General features: G+C 45.2%; 1 protein-coding gene across 19 annotated transcripts in view; it reads left to right on the forward strand.

Moving 5' to 3' along the window:
- The window catches only part of COL13A1 (collagen type XIII alpha 1 chain), a 59603-nt gene extending 32773 nt beyond the window's left edge, over positions 1 to 26830 (forward strand). For 12 of the 19 annotated variants that reach the window (XM_072930809.1, XM_072930807.1, XM_072930806.1 and 9 more), the window contains 15 exons: positions 146 to 169; positions 589 to 642; positions 1283 to 1327; positions 1602 to 1754; positions 2537 to 2635; positions 3792 to 3833; positions 4329 to 4355; positions 5618 to 5698; positions 8061 to 8096; positions 10186 to 10239; positions 10510 to 10563; positions 11288 to 11323; positions 14049 to 14135; positions 18151 to 18189; positions 21299 to 26830. In XM_072930809.1, coding sequence (XP_072786910.1) covers positions 146 to 169; positions 589 to 642; positions 1283 to 1327; positions 1602 to 1754; positions 2537 to 2635; positions 3792 to 3833; positions 4329 to 4355; positions 5618 to 5698; positions 8061 to 8096; positions 10186 to 10239; positions 10510 to 10563; positions 11288 to 11323; positions 14049 to 14135; positions 18151 to 18189; positions 21299 to 21331 — 864 coding nt within the window. In that variant the 3' untranslated portion in view covers positions 21332 to 26830. Of the gene's footprint in view, positions 1 to 145; positions 170 to 588; positions 643 to 1282; positions 1328 to 1601; positions 1755 to 2536; positions 2636 to 3791; positions 3834 to 4328; positions 4356 to 5617; positions 5699 to 8060; positions 8097 to 10185; positions 10240 to 10509; positions 10564 to 11287; positions 11324 to 14048; positions 14136 to 15052; positions 15131 to 18150; positions 18190 to 18720; positions 19165 to 21298 lie in introns of those variants that run through there. The other 7 variants (XM_072930808.1, XM_072930810.1, XM_072930812.1 and 4 more) reach the window with 7 other exon arrangements.
- The last annotated feature ends 208 nt before the right edge of the window (positions 26831 to 27038 follow it).

Genomic DNA, 27038 nt, shown 5'->3' on the forward strand with positions numbered 1-27038 from the left:
TAGTTTGAATTTCTTTTGGTTTTTTTCCCTCTGCTTAATTTTGTAAACTCCTTACTCATTTGGGCCTGTGTTACATTAGTGGAGAACGAACCAGCTCCCAACGTTTGTTTTAGTTTTTAATTATTTTTTCACTTTTTTTTCCTAGGAAATACGAACTTTGGCCTTGATGGTGAGTTCCTGTCCATGCTGTGGGGTTTTACACAAGTAGCCATATGTCTGTCCTCCGCAGATGGCCTGACACTTTAGGTGCAGCTAAAACACTTGTCCTTTGCAATTGGGAGCTAAAGCTGGGGCAGCTGACAGCTGAAAGAAGAGCTCATCTCGCCTTCTGATCTTGGCACTTGAATTCTAATCAGGGCTTTCATCTCTCTGCTTTAAGAGATCATACATGCTCAGAACAGGGAGTGCTCAGAAGGAGCAGGGAAGAGCAACTCTCAGGACTCTCCATTGCTCATCTTCCCAACAGAATATGATTTTAGGAATCCCTTGGAATATTCCTCTGTGATTGCCCCTTAAACTTAGGAGAGGTATCTGGTTTCAAAACACAAAAATAGATCAAATATGAAAATTTTTTTTTTCTTTATTTAGGGACCTCCAGGACGTCCAGGTGTAGCTGGACCTCCAGGGCCACCAGGACAGAAGGTATTGTCTCAGTTTAGCACTTGCAGAACTCAGGGAAACACAGGAGTGGCCCAGGCAGAATTCCCACCCACAACTCATCCCAGTGCTCCTGTATTTCCTGTCCAGCACTATCAGACTGTCGTGCTGTCCTCTGCCACTCCTCCTCACACACAATATCTGGAAAATCTCTTTTCCCACAATGATAATGCCTAATCTGAAAGATGAAGGATCCTTTCTACTTGCCTTCCCCTTCAGGAAGCAGCTTGTGGGAACCCAACTGTGGGATTGTGTTGGTTGGGGACTGCATGACTGCACTGGGAGCTGGCAGTCAGGATCAACAAGGTTGGGAAAATGCTCAGGCAGTCACATAATGTTTCAACAGGGGTTTCCATGGTGGGGTTTTTTGTTTGTTTGTTTGTTTGTTTGATTTGGTTTTTTGTTTGTTTGTTTTTTAATTCTATACTGCAGAAAACCTCTGGGGTTTCCATACTTTATTTTTGGTGATTATGGGAAAAGAACCTGGGTTTTTCTTGCTTTTTTCTCCCATGAGTAGTCCATGCAGGCTATTTCTGCCATGCCTGCCCTTTTTCATCACAGTGCCCCACAGAAGGAGTCAGAATATCTGCTTTCAAACTGCCCAAGTAACAATTCTGTGTTTCAGGGTGAAATTGGCTTGCCAGGTCCTCCAGGCCACGACGGAGAAAAGGTAAGACACCATGCTCTTCCCTTCAAAGGTTTTACCTGGGGTCATCTCTGTCACTGATGTCACACACTTGTTTTTCCCACGAGGAAAAAAAGTATTTTGCTTCACAAGAAGGAGCATTAATGGTTTGTTGTGTCCTGACATTTGTCATGGCAACACTATTTTGTCCTGTCTCCAAAGGGCATAGCTGGGAGGGAAAGGATGAGCAGAAAAAACAGGCTCTGGGCTTTACTCCATCTGTAAGTGTTTCACTTTATGTTGTGTGAAATTCATTTAGGGACCACGTGGCAAGCCTGGAGAAATGGGCCCTCCTGGGCTTCAGGGACTGCCAGGAAAGGATGGACCTCCTGGAATCAAGGGAGAGCCAGGCCACGTCGGGGTCAGAGGAGAAAAGGGCGAGAAGGGAGAGGCAGGACAAGCAGGCTCACCGGTGAGTAAATCAAAGCCTCTCCCAGTCCTGCTGCCTACCCAGCTCTGCTTGGGTGCCCCAGAGCCCTGCCAGGTGGGTGCTGCTGTGTGAAGTGTCACAGTACAGGACAGCCTGGCTGCCTGGCACATGTTGTCCTCCTGCTGGAGTGGCTGTCCCCAGGTGCTTGCCCTGCTCTCTGGGCACCGTGTCCCTCCCTCAGCTTGCTGCCTGGTGTCCTGCTGGCACTGAAACGCTGCTGGCAGTGAGCAGGTGTGTCTGTGGGCCAGGAGGCTGTGGCCCCAGCACAGCCCCTCCTGGGAGGGCAGCTGCATGGGGTAACCCCTCACAGCCCAGCCCTAACTGGGGCAGAGTGCCCAAGCTCCAGCTTCAGTCTGTCACAGCTTCTGTTTCCCCAGCACTGCTCAGGGGGGTTTATGCAGTGACTTCCTGCCTCTCTATGGGATTACCAGGATGAAACTCCAGCTGTCTCAACAGCTGGCTGTGGGGAGTTGCTGCTAACACAGACTCCAGCAAACTGCATAACCCTGAGCAGAACTTGGAGGCAGGAAAGCAGTACCCCACTCTGGACTGGTACATCCACATTGACAGGAGGATGTTCAGCCATTTGCCCCTCTGCTTTCAATGCTAGTGAAGTCCTGCATTTCACTGGATAGCTGGTGGATATCCAAGGTTTTCAGAGCACTCTTGGGATGACCAGAGCCAGTCTTGGCTCTTACACTGATATGTTATATGTCTGCCTGACTTAGTTGTGCAAAACTCTACGAGTCTTTCTTGATCTATAGGGTCTAGATGGCCCCACTGGAGAGAAAGGAGAGCAAGGTGACCAAGGGATACCAGGACCATCAGGATTGCCAGGGCCCATTGGACTTCCAGGATTGACAGTAAGAATGGAAAAGAAAAGGCTGCTCTTTCCTGCTTGGTAAAGAGAAAATAGCATAGAGCAGCACACAAGGGCTCATTTCCCAAAGTGCTGAGGATCCTGGGAGCCTCAGAGCCCTAGCCCTTTGTTAGGTGTCACAGAATGTCTGTCAGACCTCCAGCAGCACACAGGGAATGTGAAACACATGGTCTGTTCCCACTTCTCCTGGGGGAGCTGCTGCTTGCCAACCCATGGGTGGTTCACAGGCAGCTTCAGTGGAGGGAGACTCCAGAGCACAGCTGGTGGTGATGGGCTGTGCTGTTGTGTGCAGGGAGAGAAGGGTGAGCCTGGGGAGTGTGGAGACAAAGGGAATCCAGGAGAGTGGGTAGGTCACTGCTCCTGTGTTCCTGCATGATCTCAGCAGCAGGGGAGGGATGATCTGGCAGCAGTGCTGCTGGAAACCGGCTCACCCCCCTCTGGTGACACCCCTTGGCTGAGGACAGCAAGCCTCATGCTGTGGGGCTGAACCAGCCACCTCTGGCTCCTGATGCCCTCCTTTCCCTGACACAACAACCATCTGTCTCACAACCCTCAATAAGGAATGCCTAGGGAAGGACAGACCTTGCAAAGCATAACAAATACTTTCCTCAGCATTTGCAGTAAATTATTCCCTAGCAATTATTTGCATGTGTATATATACACACATATTTTTTTGGTTTTTTTTCCAAAAGATTTTGGTATTCTTGAATTTGCCTGTTCTCCTCTCAAATCTTGCCCTAGCTTTGAAGTGTCCTGCAGCAGGAAGTCCCACAAGCTATTGACACATGTGGAGCCAGACACCTTCTTTAATATCTTTTACTCTTTGACCCTATGCCTCCTTGTAGGAATGGTGGTAGAATAGCAGAAGTGGACATTTCTTTGGAAAAAACCTCACTGCTTTCCCTCCTCTTAAATATTGGCAACTTTTGCATGAACCTCCCCTGAGTCCTGCTGCTGCTTCCCAGCCACTCAGCCCTGGATTGCTGCTGCTTCCTAATGCAGTCCTCAGGGGGAGTCCAGGTTTCCCAGCCTGGTAGAGGAGCTCTGCTGCACCCTGTGTCCTGTCCCCCCTCTGAGCAGCCCCACTCTGCTCCTGAGGGCAGCACACTGATGGTGGCTTCTCTTGCATTGCTTTCCAGATAACTGGGCCCCCTGGACCTCAAGGCCCTCCAGGACCTCCAGTAAGTTTGAGTCATTCACCTGAGGAGCAAGGGAATGGGATTAGAGCAGGCAGTGGCTGGGGAGGATTCTGTGTGGAGAAGACAGCCAGAACACAGCAGGGTTGAAATGGGAACATGCTTAGTATCACTTCCAAACCCACCCCCAGAGGAGGACAGAGCTGCAGTGGTCTGGGAGGACAAAGAAAGAAGGTTTTGTTAGTTGGAGATGAAAGGGAAGACAGTAGTGAGATGGGCTGGATGGGATTAAAGGGATCAACTGTAGAAATTGTCTTAATAGCACAGCTGGCCCCCTGCCAGGGTGTGCTTGGCAAGAGGCTGCTGGTTAGAGATGAGAACAGCACACAAAGTGCCCGTTACACAAATGAAGAGGCCTTTGGGCTGAGGGCTCCTGCCCCAGAGAGCAAAACCTTTGTGCTGCATGTTTAACTAGGATACCTGGAGTTTAAAGCCCATCCTGAAACATTACTTACATCTTGTCTCTCATCCCAAATACAGGGTCTTCAGGGTGTCCCAGGACCCAAGGTAAGGGTACAAAGTATTACATACTGAAATGTGACAAAAAAGTTGTCCAGGCTATTAGAATTCCCTTAAGTAACATATTTTTAGTTCAGGTGGTACTTTTCTTCCATCTTGGTAAGAGGATAAATCCTTCTGGATATTTTCTTGAAGGAAATGGATTAGCAGCTCTCATTTTAAGATGCAGAAAAATGGTCATTCCCTCCAGTTTTCACCCAGAGAAGTGGGAATTCACTGGTCCATGGAATTCTGCCCATGAGAACACAGTTGAAATCTTTGTCTGGAGGGTGGAGGTTTGTACAGTGGGATGAATAGTCTGCCACACAGTCCTAAGGAACTGAGCTCTAGCTAAAAATTAGTCTTAAAATTACCCTGTACATTCTGCTGTAAAGCACTCAAGAACTTCACTGACCTTGGTGGTGAGAATCTTTCTAATCTCCATCTAAATGCTCAGCCTGCACCTTTGGCTTGCCCACTGTGCAACAGTTTGCTACACAAAAAATAGTGGAGTGGAAATGTTCAAGAAGAGCTGCAAATTTCTGGTGATGTTCTGGGCAAAGATTGGAAAATGTGCCAAATTCTAATTGTCCTTAGTATTTGGCCACCAGCATTGTTTGGGTGCTAAAAGGGATGGATATGTTTTTAAAAGCCTTATGAACAGCAATGAGAAGGAAAAATGTTTTGGTTTACATTTTGAATTTAAGAAAAGGAAGTATTATGTTTAGTATTGCTTTAGAGTTTATAAAGCAGAATTTTAAAAATACAGCCGGGAAAAGAATGCTGAATTTTTTTTTTCTGAAATGTTGAAACTGATGCTTTAGCATTTACAAAAGTCTCTCCAAACAATATTTCTGTATGATTTTTCTTCAAGGCTTTTAGACACCTGTCATTTATTTCCAGTGGATCCACATCTTAAAATGTAAACCCACCCTATCAGATAACTTCTGATATATAGGTTATTTATATAAAAATATATATACAGCAACAACAGCAGGGAGAGCAGCACCAGAGTGAGCTCAGCTCTCCTCTGAAAATCTTTACCCACAGGCCCTAAATCTCCTCTTATTGCCACTGAGTTAAAACAGGTGCTCACACAGGGGTAATTGGAATGACAGTGGTTTTCTTCAGATTAGGCTGAGAATTGGGCTAAAGCATTACTCTGCTGCCTCTTGTATTCCCTCTGCTATCCTGTGCACTCTGAAGGGAGGAATGTTTGTTATATAAGTGCTGTTATTGTGGGTTTATTTTCTGCTCCATCCTTCCTTTAGGGGGAAGCAGGGATTGATGGAGTGAAAGGAGAGAAGGGTGCCCAGGGTGAAAAAGGAGACAGAGGGCCACTGGGATTACCCGTAAGTATCCAGGAAGCAAGCAGCACTTTGTGAGCCAAACTTAATATCAGCTGTAAAAAGATCCCTCAATAGGAGATGCACGTGGGGATTTGGTATGCAAAGTCAGAGAAAGAGATGGTCTATAAATAACCATTTTTAATCCCAAAGCCTCAGGTTCTGTACTGAGCCTCCAGCTTCTAGATCTGTTGAATAGATAAGCAATCACTTTATTTCCTCCTGCTTCAGGCAGGACTGGATAAAACAAGCAGTAGCTTTCCTGGAGGTTCTCTGCACTTCAGGGCAAGACCAGAAACATTAGTCAGAGATGTGGAAAAAGAAACGCCTTCCCCAGCCATTGGTCTCCTGGGCTAAGCTTTGTACAGAGCACGTGGTTCTTAATGCAACCAGCTTCTTTGGTGGCTGAGACTTTCCTGTCCCTTGTGCCATGGAATCAGTGCTCCCCTGGCCCAGCATGTCCCTGCTGTCTGAACACGGCTCTGTTAGCCTGGTGTTAGAGCCTGGCTTGGCTTAGGGAGAGGAACTGGGGCAAAGTGTGTTATAGAGAAGTTGCAGGAGCTTTAGATACAAACCTGATGATGAGCTGGTGGTAACTTAGTCCCACCCAGTTGTTCCACCAGCCCCCAGGTTCTCTCATCAGAAAAAGCACTGGTGGCACATTAGACCTTCGCCCTTCCCCCAGTGTTCTGCCTGGAACAAACACTGCAGAGTGCATCTCATGTGCTGTGTGGCTTGTCATCCTGTGTTCAACCACCCAGATCCTTTGTCCCTGACTTTGGCTGAAATGTGTGTGTCTTTCTTTGTAAAATGTTTTCCTCCTTTAGTTGTGCTGAGCAGGAGTTCCCATGTAGAGTTTGAATGAATCCCCTCTAACTCCAGGCTCTCAAATGAGCCCGGCATGAGTGTGTTCCCTGGGGCTCCAGGCAGAGCCAGTGGGGAGAAGGAGGTGCATTGGAAAGCTCAAAGGCCAGGGATTGTGCCTCAGTAAAGCAGTGAGAAGTCAGAACCCAGTCCCCTGAAAAATGCAAATGGAAGTTTTCTGTGTAAATGGTTATTCCCTCAAGCCAGTGGGGTATCTGGACAGGGGAAGGAGTCCTTGTGACAGTCTGAGCAGAAGGTGCCCCAGCAATTATCTCAGCAGCTCATCTTTGTGGGAGGGAATGTGCTAGCTGCTTCTCCTACAGCAGTGAGCCCCATGGGGGTCCAAAAGTCCCTTGGCTTTTCCCATCACTCTTCCTGAGCTGTGGAGGTGGGAAGACTGGCTCAGAAGGGTCGTCTTAGGAATGTTTTGTTGTGATCAGTGATGTTGGCTGGCCAAACAGGAAGCTCAGCTCATAAGATCAGATACTGTGGAACTTGTATCCTTCTTCAGAGCCATTGAAATATCTTCATAAGCTTTTCCATGTCTGATCCAGTGTATATTCAGCCTGTCCAACTAAATTCGGTGCCGAGCAGGTTCTGAAATATTTCAGATTGTAAAATCCTGAAGCTGGATCTGCTGCCTTTTTCTCTGACTTGGGGCTTGACATCACACTGGAATTCCAGTCCTGATTGCCTGCAGTAGCCTTGGGCTTCTCTGTGGCTGACAGGGTGAGGAGCTTGTAATGCTCAAGTGGAGGAAAACTCAGTATTTGGTACTTGTATCCTACCACAGCTTTCCCTCCCAACCACTGTCTGAGAGAAGCCCCTGGGCTTGATGGGCCTTGGGCAGAACCACTGCTCGGTCTCATGGATGAGGAAATTCAGGGCAGGAGCCCAGCAGACAGCAAAGTGCCACTCGATCTCAGTCTGGTGTAAATCTGCACTGGTGACACAGGGAGATGAGCCACCTGTTTCATAAGCCCCCAAACAACTGCATGTGGAGTGGAGCAAGCCTGCAGCTGACCTAGTGGCACCACAAGCCCTGGGTTTCTTGGTAGCCACTTGAACAGCTGATGGTTCTGCCCTGCCTGTAAATGCTTTGGTGACCAGCGGCCTCTGAGCCTTGTGTCTCACCTGTGTTGCCCAGCCTGCCACAAAGGCAATGCAGATTCTGGCTCCACTGTCACATTGTCCTTTTCACCACCTGTCATAGAACAACTGTTTCCCCAGGAGTTTTCCTGGGGACATTGAGTGAGAGAAATTTGCACTCTTAGGAGGATCTGAAAGTTGCAGGTCAACATTATATGTATTCAGTGTTTCTTTGTTTTTGTTGGTTTGCTTGTAAGTGCCATCACCTGTCCTTGAGATCTTAATATTTGTTAATTGCAAGCATATGTTTGTCTCAAGTCACTGCTTTACTCACCTCTCCCCTCCCCTCTCCTTTCCCCTCACCCTCCTCCCCTCTCCTCTGCCTTGTTTTTGTGAACCCTCCCCGCCTGTTCAGGGTGCTTCAGGTTTAGACGGCAGGCCTGGACCACCGGTGAGTTCCATTTCTCTGTTACCCCATGTTTGTCCTCCCCAGTATCGTGACTTGTGTTGTGTCTTCCACCCAGGTCTTCTTTATACCAGGAATAATCATATTTTTACCAAAGCAGGTTTAGGAGGGGGTTAAACTTAAAATGAGGAGTGATGTTACACACTTGTCTTCTTTGATGCTGCAAGTCTGGATCCTGGGATCACAGCTTACTTGTTTCACTCTGTCTCAGTAACAAGAGGAATGAAACCTCTGCATGATTCCATGATGCTCTGTTCTCCTGTCCTCTTTACCCTGACGGGTCTCCATCCTGTCATTCTCCATGAGATGGGAGAGGGGCTCATCATCAGGAGTTGTGGTCACAGGACAAGAGGGAATGGCTTAAAAATGAAAGATTTAGTAGGTTTTGATTGGATATTAGGAAAAAGTTATTTACTGTGAGGTACTGGCACAGGTTGCCCAGAGAAGCTGTGGCTGCCCCTTCCCTGGAAGTGTTCAAGGCCAGGTTGGACAAGGTTTGGAGCAGCCTGGGACAGTGGAAGGTGTCCCTGTTCATGGGTGGGGGTTGGAACAAGATGATGTTTAAGGGCCCCACCAACCCCAACCATTCTATGCTTCTAAGTAATGCCAACCTGGTTCTGCAAACCACTCTGCTATTCTTGGATAACAGCTGTTAAATAACAGCCGAATATTTTTAATCCCTCTTGGGAAATCGTAGATGTACAATCCATTTGGCTATTTAAAAACAAATAGCAATTTCTCCTCCTTGGTGTAGCTGGGGATAATTTCAGCTGCTCTGACTTCTGAAGAGAATCTGAGTGGCAGCTTATACAGTCACTTGTTTGGGGAAACTGTAGATACAATTTTATGGATATGCAGGGGAGATTTCAAATGTATTCCTTAGCAGTAAATGATGCATAACTGAAGGCAATTGAGGTTGCCACGATTGCACAGATCTAAGGAGAGCCCAATTTTTCTCTCTTTCTTTGCCACACTGAAGTTGTGTGCTGCATGAGCTACTCCTCAGCTTGTGTTCTGCAGATCTTGACTTCTCTGAAAAGCTCTCCTGATCCACATGAGCTGTCCTGCTCTCATCAGAGAGGTTACTTTAGTGACTAAGGATTGCAGACTGACATTAAAAAGTGCAAGACTCTTTGCATTAAGGCTTTTAGAAAAAGACTCTCCCATTTGGGAAGCTTGCTCTTTGGTTCTTCCTAGGAATCAGGTAATGTGCCTCAAAAGTATCCCTTTACTGAGGCTCCATGAAGGAACTGTAGACCTATACCCTGTGTGGTTTAAGGAGTCTGAGTTGGAGGTGCTGGAATCTTGTTCTTAGCCAGAGGGGCTGTTACTGAACCACCATGCTGCCAGCATTAAAGATCACTTTGATTTTTCAGAGGCCACGCAAGTCTCAGGAGCAGCAGCAAGGAAGTTTGGTGTGCTGGTGGGAGATGGGCTCCATGTCAAAGGGTTAGGGGGAACACTGGGTTTTCCTGTCAGCATGGCTGGGAGCCTGGTGGAGTGCCAGGAATGGCAAAGGAGGAGCAGAGGGACTGGAGGATGGCATCTGTGCCTATACACACCTGCATTCAGCTCTGCAGCTTGGGGTCTGTCAGCTTGCATGAACCACTGACCCAGCGTTTCCCATCTCCTCAACTGTGCTGACTCTGGGAGGGGGTAGAGAAAATAAGGAAATAAACAAAAAGCAAATTGCTTACCACATGTGTAAATGGCCTTTATTCTGCTACAGCTTTCAGCCTTATCTGGTATAAACTAGAAAGAAAGAGTTCCTGTATGTGGAGCTGGTAGAAATGCCCACTGAAATAATTGTCAAGAGAGAGCTTCAGAATTAAAAATGAGGCTCTGTGTGGTGGTGCTGGTGTGATCTAACAGCAGTTCCCATGTTCTTCAAATTGCCTGACCAACTACAAATCCATCTCCCCTAACACTGAAAGCTGTAGTGGTGCTAGGTGCCTTCTTCCACCAGCCTATGCTTCCAAGCTGTGCTTTTCCTAAGGGAGCAGCAGTGTCTCCTGGCTTTAAGGAGGCCCTGGAGTAAAAGCATCCTGATGTGTTTTCCTTCCTACAACTGCAGGGTATTCCAGGACCAATTGGGGTTTCAGGACCAGCAGGACCAAAAGGAGAAAGGGTGAGTTTTTTTCAGAACTGACAGATGCTCTAGAACTTCTCTGAAGATACCACATCTCTGAAAGACAGAGGAATTCTAGGCTTTTCTAGAGCTGGAATTGCCCTCTCCTACAAAAGCCTCAGCTAGGCCTCTTTGGTGCTTGAGTATCTCTTCCTTGTGTTTTTCAGGTGCTTTGAAATCCATCCTTTGCATTTTCTTCTATGGTGCTCTGCTGCCTGTTTGTACTAAATAGCAATGTGAACAGTGTTTACTCTTTTGTATCCATTTCAGGGCAGTAAAGGAGATCCTGGAGTTGCAGGACCAATGGGGCCAGCAGGGCTTCCTGTAAGTACAGAAATCCTCGGGATTTATCTCCAGAGCCTGTTTCCTTGCTGTGGCTGAAGATGCTGCTGTAATAGTGTTTGCAGTCACAGCTGGGTGTCTTGTAACTCAGGTTACAAGATTTTGTTCACTTATGGGAGTGACAGAAAAAGCTGACTAGCTTCAGAGCAGACTCAGAGTGATGTGGAGGAGGCTGAAAGAAAACTTGTTAATTCACCTTGGTTCTTCAACTTCCTAAAGAAGCTGTGTGGGACTCCCAGGATGTGTCTCTTAGTCCTTAATGCTGCTTTTGAGCAGCTTCCTTTACCTTTCACAGCCTCCCGTCTGAGAGTCCTGTCTTGTCATTGCAGGGACAAAAGCTGCCTTCAGTGAGGTTAATTCCACTGACTGGGATTGCTTTTGCCAAAATGGGGCCAGTGGTGGTGCTGTGGTCTAATGCAGTCATGGAGCAGCTTTGTTGTTTAACACAAAAAAACAAGTTTGTTGCATGCTCAGAACGAATTTGTTTCTTATCTGAATAGTCCATAGGGTAGGTAGTGTGGTGTTACCACCTGATGGAGGTGAAGAGGAGGTTACCTATTGGAAAAATTGTGTTTATTTTTGACATAACCATTGGTACAAATGATAAAAAAACCCCAAAATCCTGAGCACACATTCCTCTCTTTAGTGAAAACATGGTGAAATCTGCTTGTTTTCAAATGTTTCTTTCTGTGTTGATGCATTTCAGGGTTTACAAGGTCTGCCTGGTGACAAGGGAGTCCGGGTAAGTTACCAGGCAAACTTCTTGTGTTTAATTGCTAACACCCGTACACAGTGACAGCCCAGTTAACTCCTGTAGCAGCCAGCATGGTTTGTGTGTCACACCTTCATCCAAGTGACTTTAGAAGGTGAGACCTGTAGCTCATTCCATCACCTGGAACATTGTGCTACGTCTTGCTGAAGGCTGTAGGAGAGATTTTCTGATGTGTTCCTTGTGGTCTCACCCCTGTTCTAACTGAGGCACAGGACTTAGGCCAGCATGGTGTGCCTTAGGAAATCCTGCTTATCTAGTTACTGCTGTTTGTAGGGATTCCTGGGAGAATTAGCTGAGGTGCAGCCAGCAAATCTTATTTCAGTACTTCTAAATTGTCCCTGAAGCACGAAAAAGAAGGTTGTCTTTTAGCAAACAATCCTGCAGAGAGTTTGAAAGATGGAAGTTTAGAGAAGATAAATTAAATTTGCCTATCTTGAAGAATCAGGCCTGAAGTCTCCTCAGGCATTGTCCTGATGTGATGGTGAAGAGCTGGGTCAAACCCAGAAACGGGAATGGCAGCTCTCCCATCGTACCACCTGTGTTCTGGAAAGATGAACATTGCTAAAAGTGTGTGTTGAGAAGCTCCTTCTTTTTAATCAGCTTTCCTTGCCTGTTAAGGCTTTGAATCTGGATCTTTTTGATAAAAACATTTAGGAGCTATGGTTGGATAAATATAAACTACTTTTGGATTTGAGTCTGTAATATTACAATTGTATAAATGTGAAGACGTTCAATACAGTGCAAGTCTTTGTAGTCACACCTTTTATTCATAAGACTCTGGCATCACCTACATTTATCTGGAGGTGTAATCTTTTATAGTGCATGTGCCCATGTGATTATTTCATTATATGTATTTGCTTTTGGTGTGTAGTGAGTGTTCTCTGTCCTCTATCTGCACAGAAAGGACAGTTCTGGGCAGCACTAGCCAACTGGCATCTTAAACTGGGGGAGAAAGGTTCAAGTTTCATGGGAGCACCAAAGTTCTCCCCTTTTTTAATCATTGCATTTCTGGCTTTGCTTCTTAACTTCCTCTTCACATTTTGTTTTGTTTTGCTTGTGTGGGTTCTCCTAAAAAACTGTCATTTTTAATTCCTAGACTTTTTCAGTTGGGCTTTGAACTGAGTGCTTAGTTAAAAGAAGGCTCTTTCATTAGCTTTCATTAATGGGATTTCTTTGAGCTCTGGCATAAAAGCAAGTGAAAACTGGGAGAAATTGCAGCTCCTTGTAGAGGATGAGCTGGAAAGCACCAGTGGGGAAGTTTTGCTGGCCTTGAAGCCTGCATGCACTCTGCCTCACTGTAGCCCATGTTTTGCAATGGCAAACTGTGAGAGACTCAGGAGTGTAAATGGGCAAATGCAATATCTTAGGGGACCCTTTTGCCACTGAGCCTTTGTACAGGGATTTCCCCTTACTCTGAAGTCCCAGTTTGCCAGACTCCTCTCTTTTCCTCTATGCTTTTTAAATACCAGAAATGCTCCTTCTGCTCTCGGCTTAGAGCAGGAGATCAGCATAGCTGTGCCTGGGGTTGTGGCACTAATGGCAGTGGGAGCAGGCAGCATTTTGAGTAATCCAGCTGAAAAAGTGTGAACCCTGAACTTGTCCTGCTGTTATTTTAATGCTGGGGGGTTTTATGTGTGTTTGTGCATCTTCCTCGCTCCTACAGGTCCACCTTTGTCCCCTTTATCCCTTCCTCCTCTTCCACCTTTCTTCCTGGTTTCTTCCTCTGGAGCAACCCATGCTGCATTTTTCCTGGATTATCCTCTCCATTCCAGTGCTTGGTTCTGGGTGACTTCTCCTCTTTGCCTCTCCTCTCCCATCCATTTCTCTTGCCAGCTTGGGTTTAACACTTTTTTTTTTTTTTTAAGAAGAAGCAGCAGCCTGTGCTGTCTGATTTTATCCCTTAATTCCTTTAACACTGTCCATGAGGACCCTAAGCTCATTCCCTGTGCAGCAGCCCCTTTCCCCTGTTTCATGCTCAGCAGCGTTGAGAATTTCCTGTTACACAGGAGGATTTGGTGTGGATGTAACTGGCAAATACCACACTGTGCCCTGCCTTGTGCTGCTAGTTAAGGATCAGGGACTAGTTGCTGCCCTGTGGCTGTGCTGCCTAGGACTATTCCCTGGTCTAACAGGTTTTTTGGGAGAGCAGGACTCAGAGTATCCCAAAGGACAGCCAGACTGTGCAGACTCAGAGCCAAGTACTTCCTTCATTCCCTGGCTGACAGTTCCCTGAGTGAGACTTTCTGTAAGAATGGGAATTCAGAGGGGTAAAAAAAGCATCACAGTGCTATCCCAGAGCTCCAGTGGAAGAGGGACCTTCCCAGGCAGCTGGAGACTGAGATGAGATGGCACACTGCTGGCCAGAGGGGTGGCTTCCCATCCTGTGTGTCTGGGATCAGCCAAGGTGCCCCTCTCTGGTGGATGGGATGCCCTGAGAAGTGGTGTGATGATCCCTTTGATGCCAAACCCTCTCACTCTGTCAGTGTGGGACTGCAGCCACAGCCACAGTGTTTATGCAGCTCAGCTACAGCTCAGCAGCTCCACACACTGATCTTCACATCTCAGAGGGAGTTTTATTTTAAAATGTTTCCTAAATGTTTATCCTTTTTTAAACTATTGCTGATATTTGTTTGAAATGGATGATCCTAAAGCTTTTGTGTATTCTTTTTTTCTTGGACTAAACTATTATTTACAGGGGGAGAGGGGCAAGAAAGGCTCTAGAGGGTCTAAAGGGGATAAGGGAGACCAAGGAGCACCTGGATTAGATGCACCCTGTCCGTTGGTATGTCCTGTTTCATCAAATGTATTGTTTTAAGATGTGTTGATGGGGAAGACAGAAGGAAATAATAACATAAATAATGGTCTTGCAAAAGTACAACATTTGGATAAGGCCCAGCTGGGCTCCCACCACAGCCTGTGGCAAAGCTGTGGGAGCAGCTGATCCCCTGGGAGATCAGGCTGCTCAGTGACCATGGTTATGTTCCTTCCTCTTCCAGACCTCACAAAGGTTTGGGTACATGGGGTGCCCCATGTGCTGGGAGCTCAGGGCTTTCTCCACTGTGGATAGAGCCCTGTCTCCTTTGCTGCTGGTTCCAGCTCTTCTCTGGAGATGCTCGATGGGATCAAAGCTACGGGACAGCAAAGCTGCAATGCTGGTTTCCTTGCCTTGGAATAACAGCCAGCTGATGGGATGGCCTGAGAGCACACAGGGCACTTGAGCTGCACTACCCAGAGAGAAAACAAATCTCAGATATCCTAAATGGGATGTGTTTCTGTCAAAACTGATTGGCTGTAAGTCTAGACAAATGAATAAATACAGGCATATGTGTACATTTTTATCTAAATCCATATGCTGCAGCAACTGCTTCCAAAAATCTGCTAGCAGTGCCACAAATTCCAGGAGTACTGGGGGATCATTCTTTTAGAAATCCAGCTGCTGGCTGTCTCAGTGAGGATCGGAGCAATGGCTGATTTTGGAATGGAGGAAACGCCATTCCCATCCTCTCTGCTTTAACTTGGGAGAAGCTTCTCCTGGCTCGTAGATGACAGAAAGTGCAGCTGCTGCAGACACAGCTCTCTGTGCTGGCTGTGCAGCTGAGTGCCCTGTGCCAGTCCCAGCAGGGACCTGGTCTCTCCTCCTGGGACATGGAGCTGGCTGGCACTGACTGAAATAACGATAGTGGTTGATTTCATGAACAGGGTCTCCGAGGTTTTAAAGGCGAGAAGGGTGAGCCGGGGCTACCTGGGCTGGACGGCCTGGATGCCCCATGCCCATTGGTATGGTGTACCTTCCCTTTCCAGCATGCTCATTTGCTTTTTGGCTCTTGGTGCTATTTGCTGATCCCCCCAAACAGCTGCATGCCCTAGAAACACCTGGCAGCTCCTTCCTTACCTGTCTCCATAGTCCCTCCCTCTCATTGCTGCTGTCAGAACCAGGCCCTTCCCTTCCCTCTGATTCCCAGCTGCTGGCAGCAGTGCTTTGTGGCATGAGAAAATGCAGAGTTGGAATGTGGTTTTATTTACAACTGCTTTGCTTCTTCCTTTGCCTTCCCTTTGACAATTTCCAGTAAACCAATATATGCAGACCCAGCTCTTGTTGGCTTGGCTTCCTCACAAGGAGCTGCAGTGCTTGTGTCCTTCATTAACTCTGTTTTTAATTGCTTCTATGTGTTGAGAACAGCCTGACACAATTCCATATGACCTCAGTCACCCCATACATGAAGATGACTGAAAATAATAGTTATCCCATTAGTAAGCCCATGTGAAACATATTAATAGGGACACTTGACCTCCATGCTAGATAATTCCTATTTATAACTCTCCCCAAAAGTCCAAATTGTATCCATAGCATCCAAAAAACTTGAATTTAGGATTGCCTGATTCCCAATATCCATCTTATTCAAGTGATTCTTGTATTAGTGCCTGATATAGCCTAACTGTTGTAGAACAAAAGTATTCAGAAACACTTAACCCAAACTTATTTCTTAGTATCCCAATAAAAGTCACCAATTTTTTCATTTTTTCTGAGTTTTCTGGAGATGTAGTGTTCAGGTGACATTTTTGCTCCCTGGGACAGTCTCAATATCTCTGTAATACAAAGAAACTTCTACCCCCCCTGCCCATCCGGCCCTGTTTGGCATGACAAGGCTTGCTTGAGGATGGTCTTTCCATGCTTTATGCTCACTTAAGGATGTTTGATGCCATCTGAAAGGGATGGATATTGTTAGTTCAACTAGCTGGGAAAATGCATCCCAAAGCAAAAAGCCACATTTGGTTTTAAAAGTTTTCCTAGTTTCTTGAGGGAAAAAAAAAAAGCCATGAAATTGCCATTAAAAGCCTTTGTTATTTGAGCTTTGTGAAGAGCTAAGATGATTTCCCTTCTGGTGTTCCCTGCTCTGGCTGCTGCCATTGCCTCTTTGGGACAGTGACCACTTGTAAAGTGTCAGTTGCTGCTCTGTAAATTCTGGGTAGTAGAAACTTGTGCCAGTCCCACAGGTGAAACTATACCTGCCCAGAACAGTGCACAAAGGAGGAATACCACAGAGCTGTGTGTTTTGTGTCCCAAGAATCACAGCCAGGTTTCCATGGAGTAACTTCTGGCTGAGTAAGGCACCTAATTTCACAGGTGCAAGGATTCCACCCTGCCCTGGCACACGACCTTTGTGGTTTTGTCACTGTTCCCAGTGAGGATTCACCCCACATGGCCATATTAGAATTTACACTTTTTTTCATGCCTATTTTCACTAAGGGAAACTTGCCAGAAAATCGGCTGAAGTGTGGATGCTGTTATTTTTTTATATATGGTGTCCTGGCATGCAAGCTAGCTTGGGAACGTGAATAAGCATGTTTTTTGATCCAACTAGGTTAAAAGCTTGGCATCCAGCTGCCACATCCATGTGTGCAGCTTATGGAGGCTGTGAACTAACTCTTCACACATCTGAGATATGTGGAAGGAGATCCTTGGTACTAATAAGCATGCCACGTTTCCGTTCTCGGCACATTCGCCCGCAACAAACACTTCCTTGTGACCCTGGTCTTCCTTTGATCCCTGAGCTGTCACTCCCTGGCCTCCCATTCCTTCATACACCTAACTTCCCATTCCTCCCGCCATGTCATTCCTAGCACCACCAGTGTACCAATGGGAACACCACAATTTACCCAGTAAATAACTTGTAATTCCATATTTCCACATAGTTGGGGGAAGGGAAGGAAACAGCACAAGGAGACCAAAGTCCAAAAAATGCATTTGGAAAGCAATATTGTATAACATCATGGCAATGTTCAGTACATCAGCCCCCTGGAAGTGCATCTTCAGTAAATATTTCATTTCTCAATATATTACTGTGCATTTGCTTTTCTGTTTGTATTTTTTTGGGGTTTCCTGGGGAATAGTTATAGACCATGAATCTGCCACACGCACACAGCACAAGAATTTGACTTCTCGTGTCAGACATGTACTTTCTTACATCTGACTTTATCTGCTGCTCCAGAGCACCTTAGCACTGGTGTCACGTCTAGCCCATCACAGAGGGCAGCACAGGGTTGAAATGAATGGCAGTCATTGACAAAAGCATTTCCCAACCATGGGGACCCAAGACATCGTGGTTGCAGAAGTGCCAGGGGATTCCACAGAAATCCCACTGATGTTATGGAAGCCAAAGTCCCTTTTCAGGGAGTCAGCTGAGACATCCTGAACCAGCAGAGGGGCTGCCCAGCTGCTTGCCTTCCAAATTTTCCTGGAGCAGGATCTCCCCAGAGGCAAGAGGGGTAACTGGGCAGCGTCTCACATGACAAAGCAAACCCTTTAACAGGGCAGAAAGGAAATGGAGATTTTTTGCAGACCTGCCTCAGGGTCTGAGGTTAGTGCTGACTCTAGGACTGGCTTTTAAGCTCAATGTTACAGAGCCAAGCCTGAGGACACAGAGCAGCCACCTCTCACTTTCCACTGCCAGCCCCTGGCACTTTATCTGACCGAGTTGGACCTCCTGTGTTCCTTCTCCCTTCAAGGAAGCCTGGATGGACTCCTTTCTTCTTAGGGGAGGGTGGTTCTCGGGTCCATAAGTCCCATCACAGCCTGCAGGCATCTCCCCTCTTCACCCCAGCCCCTGCTTCAGGCTGCACTGGTTCTGCCAGCCAGAAGTCTGGGTCATCTGAAGGATGAGGAATATCTCTCAGACTATTCCTCCAGCCCTGGTCCAAACTGTTTGTTGCAGTAACAGTTAACCCATGCCTTCCTTTCTCCGTCTCTGTTCTACTTTCTGTGTCCTAAACTGCTATTTCATCCATCTTTTTCACAGGGAGAAGATGGCCTTCCAGTTCAAGGCTGCTGGAATAAGGTAAAGTAATCTTGGGAATGCTGCTGTGCTGAGTTGGCAGTGCTAATGTTTTCCATGAATCTGGCTAAGGGCAGAAGAGGTGTGGATGCGTGGATAGGATTTCCAGGACTGTATCCCAGAAAAGTGGCAACCAAAACTCCTCCTTATTTAACTATCACAGTTCAGCTCTGTGGGGTCCAAAGGGGAGAACTGTATCTGTGGCCTTTGAGCTGCCTGGCCCCAAAGTGCTCTAATCCTTGCACAAAGATGAGATTTCCACCTGGATTCCCTGAGATACCCCCTCCTGCACTCCCCAGGCTCTGGTCCCTTCTGTGCCTGCTGGGGGTGTTAATGCCAAGTGGGTGAGAGTGGAGGCAGAGTCAGCCCAGGATGGATCTCCCACCCTCGCTTTGCCACCTGGAGAGGTGGGAAGGGTTCCTGCTGAGATCCACCACCACTGCTTTTCCTCCTGGAGAGCCCAGAGCCAGCTTCCCTAACATTGTCCTCCCCCTGTGAGCTGTCACTAACACTTGTTTATGTTTTCTTTTGCAGTGATGATTCTAACCCTGGACTGACCTGTGTGTGTTACTGTACATAGAATATTTATTTTTATACGGTGTTCTTCTCTGAAATGCCAAAAGTTATGCATTTTTACAAATTATCAAAAAGTGGCATATTTTTTTGTACAGAAAATACCAGATCTCCCTTTTCCCCCATTTGCAGTTCTCTGTATGATTCTATGTCTGCATTACGCTTGTTTTGTCATGGAGTACAGCTGTAATATTTACGTGATATTTGTGCACACATGGTGAATATAGGAACTTAATAAATTATTGCATTTAAAGTGCCCAAAGGAACTGCCTTGTATAGATTTAAAGGTAATTTTCATTTTTCAAGCTGGATCATTCAAGAATATTTCAAAATATTATGTATTTTTTATTAAAGTGAAATATTAACACTTCTGTTGTGATGAATTAAAGTCTTACTGAAAAACCTCATAGTAGTAGTCCCTGTGCACTGGGAATGTAGAGACACCACAATTACCAATTATCTCCCCATGAGCTGGAATGACCCTTATGACAAGGAGCCCTGGTTGGCAAGAAATTCTAATCCCTTTCTAAATTGTAGGCTTTCAAGCAGCTTAATTAAAGCCTTATTTTAAATTAAGCATAACGCAGCATACCTTGATATCCTAACAAATGTTTGTAAAATCAATCCATGTGGCTTTTTAAAATGTTAACCAAAGGTCGCGTGCAGATTTGCAGAGTGTGTAATTATCATTTGCATATGCACATCTAAATTATCCTTCCTCACCTGCCTTTGTTGATGTCTCAAGTCTAAATGACCCAGAGAGGAAAACACTACCAGACTAAAGTGAACGTAACAGCTTTCCTTAGGATATGAGAGGGAAAGTAGAAGATTAAATCTATTCCCTAAAACTCATCCACTTGCCTTAGCCCTTCCCACAGGGAGCAAAGGCAACGCAGGAGTCTCAGCTACCAGGATTTAATGATCCCAAAGGAGAAACACAAGTGGTGATTTATCAGTGGGACTGATCCACTGAAGTCCTTCCTGCTCTTTGCATGATGCTGCCACTACAACAGGCTCATCATGGCTACAGCTGTGCCAGTGGAAGGGGTCACCCCCATGATCCTCCCTGTACTCAACTGTTCATCTGTTCACAAACTATTAATCCGATATTTCTCCCGAAGATTCCACGCAGCCTTTTAGCACCATCATAATAAAGTGACAGAGTAAGGGACGTAGTTCCCTTATACACAGGGAAAGGCCGGCAGGGGACTGCCCAAGGATCCCATCCCAGCCTCTGACTGCTGCAATCCATCTGTCACCTCACCCTTTCAGAAATTTACTGAATTACATCTAAAAACCAGTGAGTTTTCCACTGCCCCGTGTCCTTTCCCTCCCCACCCTGCAGGCTGTTCCAACTCCATTGCCCTCACAGTTAGGAAACTCCTTGAAACTTTCAACCTAAACTAATTAATGGTATTTACAACCATTTGTTCTCATGCCAACATTGTCCTTGGGATGAAACGTTTCCATGCATGATGTTTTCATGAGATGCTTGGTGTACTGGAGCTGAAACGGCACAAAAATAAAATGAACCACAGAGCACTGAGAGATTCTCCCTGGACTTCTCAGTAATAGATGTCATTAGTGTAAGCCCCTTTTTATTGCACACCTGTTAAAGCAATTACTAAAGTCCCAGCCAGGTGTATTCCTGGTACTTTGGGTTTGGAAGGTTGTAGCAGCAGCAGCAGCAGTAGTAGTGAGTTCCTGCTCTGATCTTGCAGCATTCAGCTGCAAGTTAGGGTGCCTGAATGCTTCACTCCCTTCTACAAATCCTGGCTATTTTTAATCCTTAAAAATATAGAGATTTCTAGGAGAAGCTGCCAATGCTTTCTGTTCCCTTTGGTCTTTGTAGCATGGTTTATGTGTAGCTGGTTTTTGTGTAGCATAGTTTTTGTGATTGCACTGCATGGGATTGTTGTTGGTTGTTTGTATCTGATCCGAGAGCACATCTGCCACCTTGTCCTGACACAGCTCCTGAAAGGTTAAGGACTCTTGAGGTGATGCTGTACCTGTTTTATTTCTTGGGCTGCTTTTGATTGCTATATTTGTGAGAAAGCTCTTGCCTGAAGGGTAAGGGACCTTGAAGTGAAATTGCCAGAACACTTGACAATACCTTCTGATTTGGGTCAGAAACGATTTATCTACTATGGGGAAAATGTGGGGTACCCACTCATTTAAAGGTTGGAATAATGGTGACAAACGTTCCCTGTGGCTGTGCAGATTGTAGCTGGGGATGTTAACTGAAGTGCCAGATAACCATTTTGGATTGCTGTTCCACAGCCCCAGTACTGTTACAGTCTCATCAGCTGCTGGAGGGCTCAAATCGGTGGTACCACATTGACCTGCTGCTCTTCCCAAACCTAAACTCCTTACACGTCCAAAGAAACCCAAGTGGGGCAGTTGGGTTTGTACCACCCTGACTGTGGCAATTTAGTTTCAGGCTCTGTCCCTACTAAAACCTGTAACCAGGCTGCTATTGCTGTGGATTCCTGTCAATTCTGCCTGTTTTCACATGAACCCTTTTGTCTGCCATTTCAAGGGCCAAACTCCTTGGCTGATAGCCAGAAAGTGAGTCTGGGGCTGGAGAAGCTTTGGGAAATGGCAGCACAGTGAAAGGAGAAGGAGGACCTTCCTGAAGATTTGCTGGACATGTTTTGCAAGTTCCCTCCCTGAAGCTTGGGAGGAGCTCCTCAGCAGTGCACCAGGAATGTGTGCCCAGATGCTGGGGCTGCAGGAGCTCGGTGTGCCAGCACTTTCTGCTTTGCTTTCTGTTTTCTCCCGGAGTGGCACGGATTGAGAATGGCAACATTTATATTCTTTGGTCATTTTCACTTCAATCCACTATTGTGGTCAGACTCTTCAGATGAAGAATTAGGCTAATTTTCCAGCAGCACTCGTAAATGAGTGCAAGACATAGACAATATTTCTGGGAGGGGATCCTTTGATCCAAGAAAGAAACCCTTCTTGAACATTTCTCTTTAGAAAAGCAGAGAAACCCCAGAACTGTGTTCAATTCAGAGTGCTGCTCAGAGAGGATGTGAAAACACTTTTTGCTACCATTTCTGGTTACCAGGTGACAGACTTCCACCTGTATCATTGATGATTCCATCTTTAACCTTTTCATCACAAACTTTCTTCTCCCGTTTAATTATAAGGAAATGATGTTGGTTTGTTTGGGGTTTTTTTAAACCATACTGGATTCTGAAGGCATGAAATATGTTGTCAGAAAAATGTGGAGTGTGGAAGAAGTCTGGTTTCACTGACTAATTCCTTAGCTTCCTGTACTTGTGCTTTGGTCTCCACTGCACCCTCTGGATGTACTTTGGAGGCCTCCAGAAATGTTTTCTGCTGGCCCTTTTGTGAGTACATCTCCACAGATGTACATCCAGATGGAAAAGAAGGATCACAAAAGTTCAGTTACATGTTTTTATATGTTCACTAAAGGGAAACGAAGACTTGGCAAAGTGCTGTGGGGTTCAGAGGACGTTTCTTATCTGCCTGAAGGGCAGAATGTGCAATCCTGGATACTTCCTACTACCTGCCATGCAAATCTGCCATCCTTTACTCAGCCCCTTCTGCTGGAGGTTAACTTGTAAGCTCAAGTGTCTTTCCCCCACAGCTCTTGCAATTTATTTTAAAAAACCCCAAAGTTAAAATAAGTGCCTATCTTGTGAACATGACAAAACCTCTCTACTTTCCTGAGTGCATTGGGAATCCCGTTTGCCCAAGAGCTAAACCACATATTTAACTTCGAGGGAGTGATTCCCCGCTGGTCTAAATGATGCCATTTGCATATTGAAATACTTGGGTGAGCCGGGGCCATTGTTATTAGAGCTAATGAATGATATTATCTCAATCATTAGACAGATCCAAGTGCTAAGCAATTCACATTACAGCTGGGGAGAAAGTGCTGATTTCAAGCTCAAAGGGATGTCATTAACCCAGAGCAATCCCAGACTGAAACACTCTTTGTCAGCACGAGTGGAATCATTCTGATCTTCTGATAAGGACACCTGTACCTGACACCCATCTCCTCTCTCCAATGCACAGAAAGTTAAATAAGTCCAGGTTTGCAAAGACTGGGAGAAAAGTCTTACTTTCATGTTCATCTGAAGAATTGCAGGTTTTTTAAACTGAGTTTTCTAACAGATGTGTTCAGGAAATAGAGTAGCGGGGGAAGAAATTGTTTCAGTTGGGAATCAGACTGGTGGAAAGATTAATTTATTTCATTTTATTTTTTTTTAATTTTTACTTTTGTGGGGTGGGCAGAGGGAGAACCTGACCAGAACTGCAGGCGGTAGGTGTGCATTTTTCCTTCTTTTTTAATGAAAACCATTATATATATAGTTTGATAATGTTACTTTTACTTTTTGTTAATGATTTTTGGGGGCAATTTGTTTGCTCTATTCTGTTTTCTTTTAGGCATATTTTTAATGAGCTTTTGGAATAAGTGCATAGAAGTTCCTGACCCAAAATGGCCTACGGACATTCCTGACATGATTTTTCTCCCCAAGTTCAGTAGTGAAAAGGTGCTTTCTATCGGCAAACGCGTTTTTAGTGGGGATAAACCTATCCCCAAAGGCCACACCTAGGGACCAGGTGCCAGTGACCTCTCCCAGACAAAACGCTCCCTCCACAACTCTTCATTTACATTTACAAAGGTCGAAAGGGCTATGTTAGGGACCAGCCGATTGGAAATGGTCTCTTCCCACCTTAGATGGTCTGTCTGAAAGCGATGGAGTCTGGCAAGAGCCGCTGTGTCCTCTTCAGCAATCTTCTACAGCCTGGAATAGCAGGCCTGGCTAGAAAGAGATGAAAAATTCAATTAGGAAGACGTTTATTTGAAGATGGCAAGTTCTTGGAGGGTACCTGCTCAAGTGTTACTGTGTGTTGCTGTTGTTTTCCCTCCTCTGAATCCAGCAGCACACTCAGGTTCAAGCTTAGCTTTAGGCTGGCTTCACCCTGAGCCTATGTGCAAATGCTTTGCTGGATGAAGGGATCCCCTTTTTTTACGCTTTGGGTTTTTTCTTCCCCTCTTTTTGTCCCTGTATCTTCCAGATGTCTTTGATCCAGGCAAAATAACTGCTTTCTTTTCTGCGTTTTCAGAAAATCTCTGTTGGTCACGTTTGGATCATTTTCCACTCACTGTTATTATCTACCCTTCCTGCTATCCTCCCTCCCTCCTTGTAGGCCTGCTTTGGTAAACATTTTGGTCTGATGAGAACATTGTGACAAAACATGAATTAAGATTGTAGATGTTTGTAATTTATTTTAGAGTTGACTGTAAAGCTTTTACTGTTTAAAAGGCAGCAAGGGCAGTGTAGTTTTGTAGCTTTCTTACAATTTTGTTTGTTCTTTTTTAAATGGAGTTAGAACACTGCAGATTTTTTTTCAAGAAAAGTCTACTAAACTTCTGTTTTTCCTGCAAAACATGAGTTTGTTGAACTGCTGTTTCAGAGCTTACTAAGTTAGATACTAATGGCAGGTATAAGAGGACTGATTGTGGAGCTTGTGGAGTGCAACTTACACTTGCTTTCCATGGTATGCTGTTTGTCAGTCTCTTGTCTCCAGTGGGAGTTTGCTGGGAGTGTGAAATTCCATTTTGTGATAATTCCATTGTTTTTTCACAGTAGTGTTTCAAAATGTTGCTTCAGTAAATCATCCCTTTTGCTCTCCTGCAAAGATTTGCTTTTACCATGATGTTGCACCCCACCAGCAGTGCCACAGACCGAGCAGTTTCACCTTTTTTTGAACCTTCCAAAGGAAGAGTGTTAGCTCCGTGAATTCCACAGCCTTTTCTGGGTGATGTCGGTGAAAAGGAGAGGGGGGACACTTGGCAGCAAGACTGTGCAGGCCACCACAAGCAGACTGCTTCTCCAAACCTGGTCCTTCAGCATTCATTCATTCATGACCTGTCCCATTCCCACTCCCCTGGTTCTGCTACTCCTTGTTCCCATTCACCATTGCATTTAAAGATGGGCAAACTAGGGCAGAGTTGTGTTTGCCCCCATCCCAGAAGGGCTGAGGTGATCCCCCCGATGCAGGGAGCCTCACCCCACCCCCTTCTCATGGCTTTAGTGATGGGGAATGAGCTCCAGATGTTGAGCAGGGCAGCAGTGGGAGGCAGCTCCTGATTTTTGGGGACATCCTGTGGATGTCACGGATCTCCACGCTTCCATCACCAGTGGGTGCAGTGAGTGGCTGTGGGGTTTCTCTAGATGCTCTGCCTTGGAGGTGGGTGGGCTGTCCTCCATCCTGGTGATTTAGCTCCTCCAAAAAGTCACATTGATCCCCCTTGGCATTCAGAGTCCTCAGAGCAACAGGAAACGTGGCCCTGCAATGCTTGTGTCATTGGCACTGCTCCTGTTTCTCATCTTTGTGTCACTTGGACACCAAACTCTGTGGTACTGGGACACTTTCTGTCCAAAATCTGCTCATCAGCCAGCACCAGACAAACACTAACGACCTGCAGGAGAATGATTTCTGAAGCAACTCTGTGTCCTTACATATCTGGTTTCCTTGTATTTTACAAGAGAGATTTTTCCCCTCTTGATGGCATAGGATGTAGAATATTTATTGTAGCTGTAGTAAAGTGATGAATTGTGAGTAGACTTGACAGGGCATTGTTTCTGTGTCTCTCCTATAGACACTGATTGAGATGTTTAAATCTGAATGTTTTGTACACTTTTTTTTTTCACACTGAGCTTTTCAGCTTGTATATTGAATATCCAATGTTATTTGGCATTGATTCATGTATGTGCTGTGTATACTTTTGTGCTACCAGTAATTTTTACTGTCATTGTGCTGTTTCTAAGACTTTATTTCAACTCCTTTTGACATAGTTTAGCTACTTGGAATTTTTTGGACTTCCACAAAATTCCACGCTTAATAATTGCTAGAATGAAGAGAACAAAGGGATGTTCTTTCCCACAAACTTTTCAACCTCTGTAGGAGCTTCTTCAGCCAAAATGAGCATTTGACTTTTCTTTTTCACTTTTTTTCTTGTTATTACAATAATGCTGATTTGTTTGGGTTTCAATCCAGGGAATTCTGAATTCCATGTTGACCATTCCTAGCAATATTTTACAAAAGCAGAGACGGCTGTGCCATAAGGAGTTATACTGATGATAAAATAATTGAAATATTGTAATTATTTGGTGTTTCTTCCTAAATATTTTTCCACTATTAAGTTTTTAAGCAATTCTTTTCACAGTGTGATATAAGATTAAAAGGACACTAAAGGACTAAGCACTCAACATGTACAAGGAAAGGGATTCAGGTAAATGATTTCCATCTGTATGAGTGAAAAATAGCTTAGGAATTTTTGTTAGAACAAAAGCTGAATTTCAGTTACACGTTTCCTTAATTAATTAATCCAGTGATTTCAATGAAACCATCCCTCTCCTGGAAACCAGAGATACACTTAAAGAACCTCCTGAATCCACTCCTCAGTAGTAAATAAAGCTGAGTTTTTGTAGAAGTAAAGTGTTGCTTAAATATAGCACCTTCAAAGCATTTCTGTCTTCTTGTAAAAGATGGGAATTTTATGTTTAATCACCAAGTACCCATTTATCAGATAATGAAGCCAGTGCTGATATTATCAGAGGTGCTGGTTTATATTGTGATAAAAACTGCTATGCAGAGCTGTATCTTAACTGTTTTAAATACCTTACTTTAGTGAGGTGTTTACATTAATTATCTATATTAGGAGAAAAAAAAAAAGTGAGATTTTAAGAGGCAGTTTGCTTGGGGAATGGGGTTTTGGATAACTAAAAGTGGGCTAAGAAAACGGGCAGGAGGTTATGAAAAATATCTCTGGCTGGGGGTGGTTGTAATGGTAAACATGACATCATATTTAAAGTGTCCTCCCATTGTTTTCCAAGAGGAGTCTGCTGAATTCCCTGTGCCTTGTGTTGAAGCTTTACTCCTTTGTGTCAATGTTTTAGTGAAGTTTCTATTTTAATTTATAAATTAAATACATACACAGATAGCTATTCCATTACAGTCTGCATTTGTTCCCTACGATGTACATACTTTCTTCTCCTTTTATAAAAATGCCTGTTTACCTGCACATAGTTTGTGTCTTTTGTAAATGACACCACATGCAAATCCTAGCCCATAAATTCACTTACAGGTGAATTCAGGTCTCCTTTGGGGGTGGGCTTTAGGTTCCTGTGCTGAGGCAACCACGCCATCTGCTGTTTGCCAGTCGGGCCCGGGAACTGCGGAACTGGTGGGAAATGTCGATGGATTTAGGAGAGAAACCTCAAAAAGACTCT

This window comes from Taeniopygia guttata, chromosome 6 (genome assembly GCF_048771995.1).
Source record: "Taeniopygia guttata chromosome 6, bTaeGut7.mat, whole genome shotgun sequence".
NCBI lineage: Eukaryota > Metazoa > Chordata > Aves > Passeriformes > Estrildidae > Taeniopygia > Taeniopygia guttata.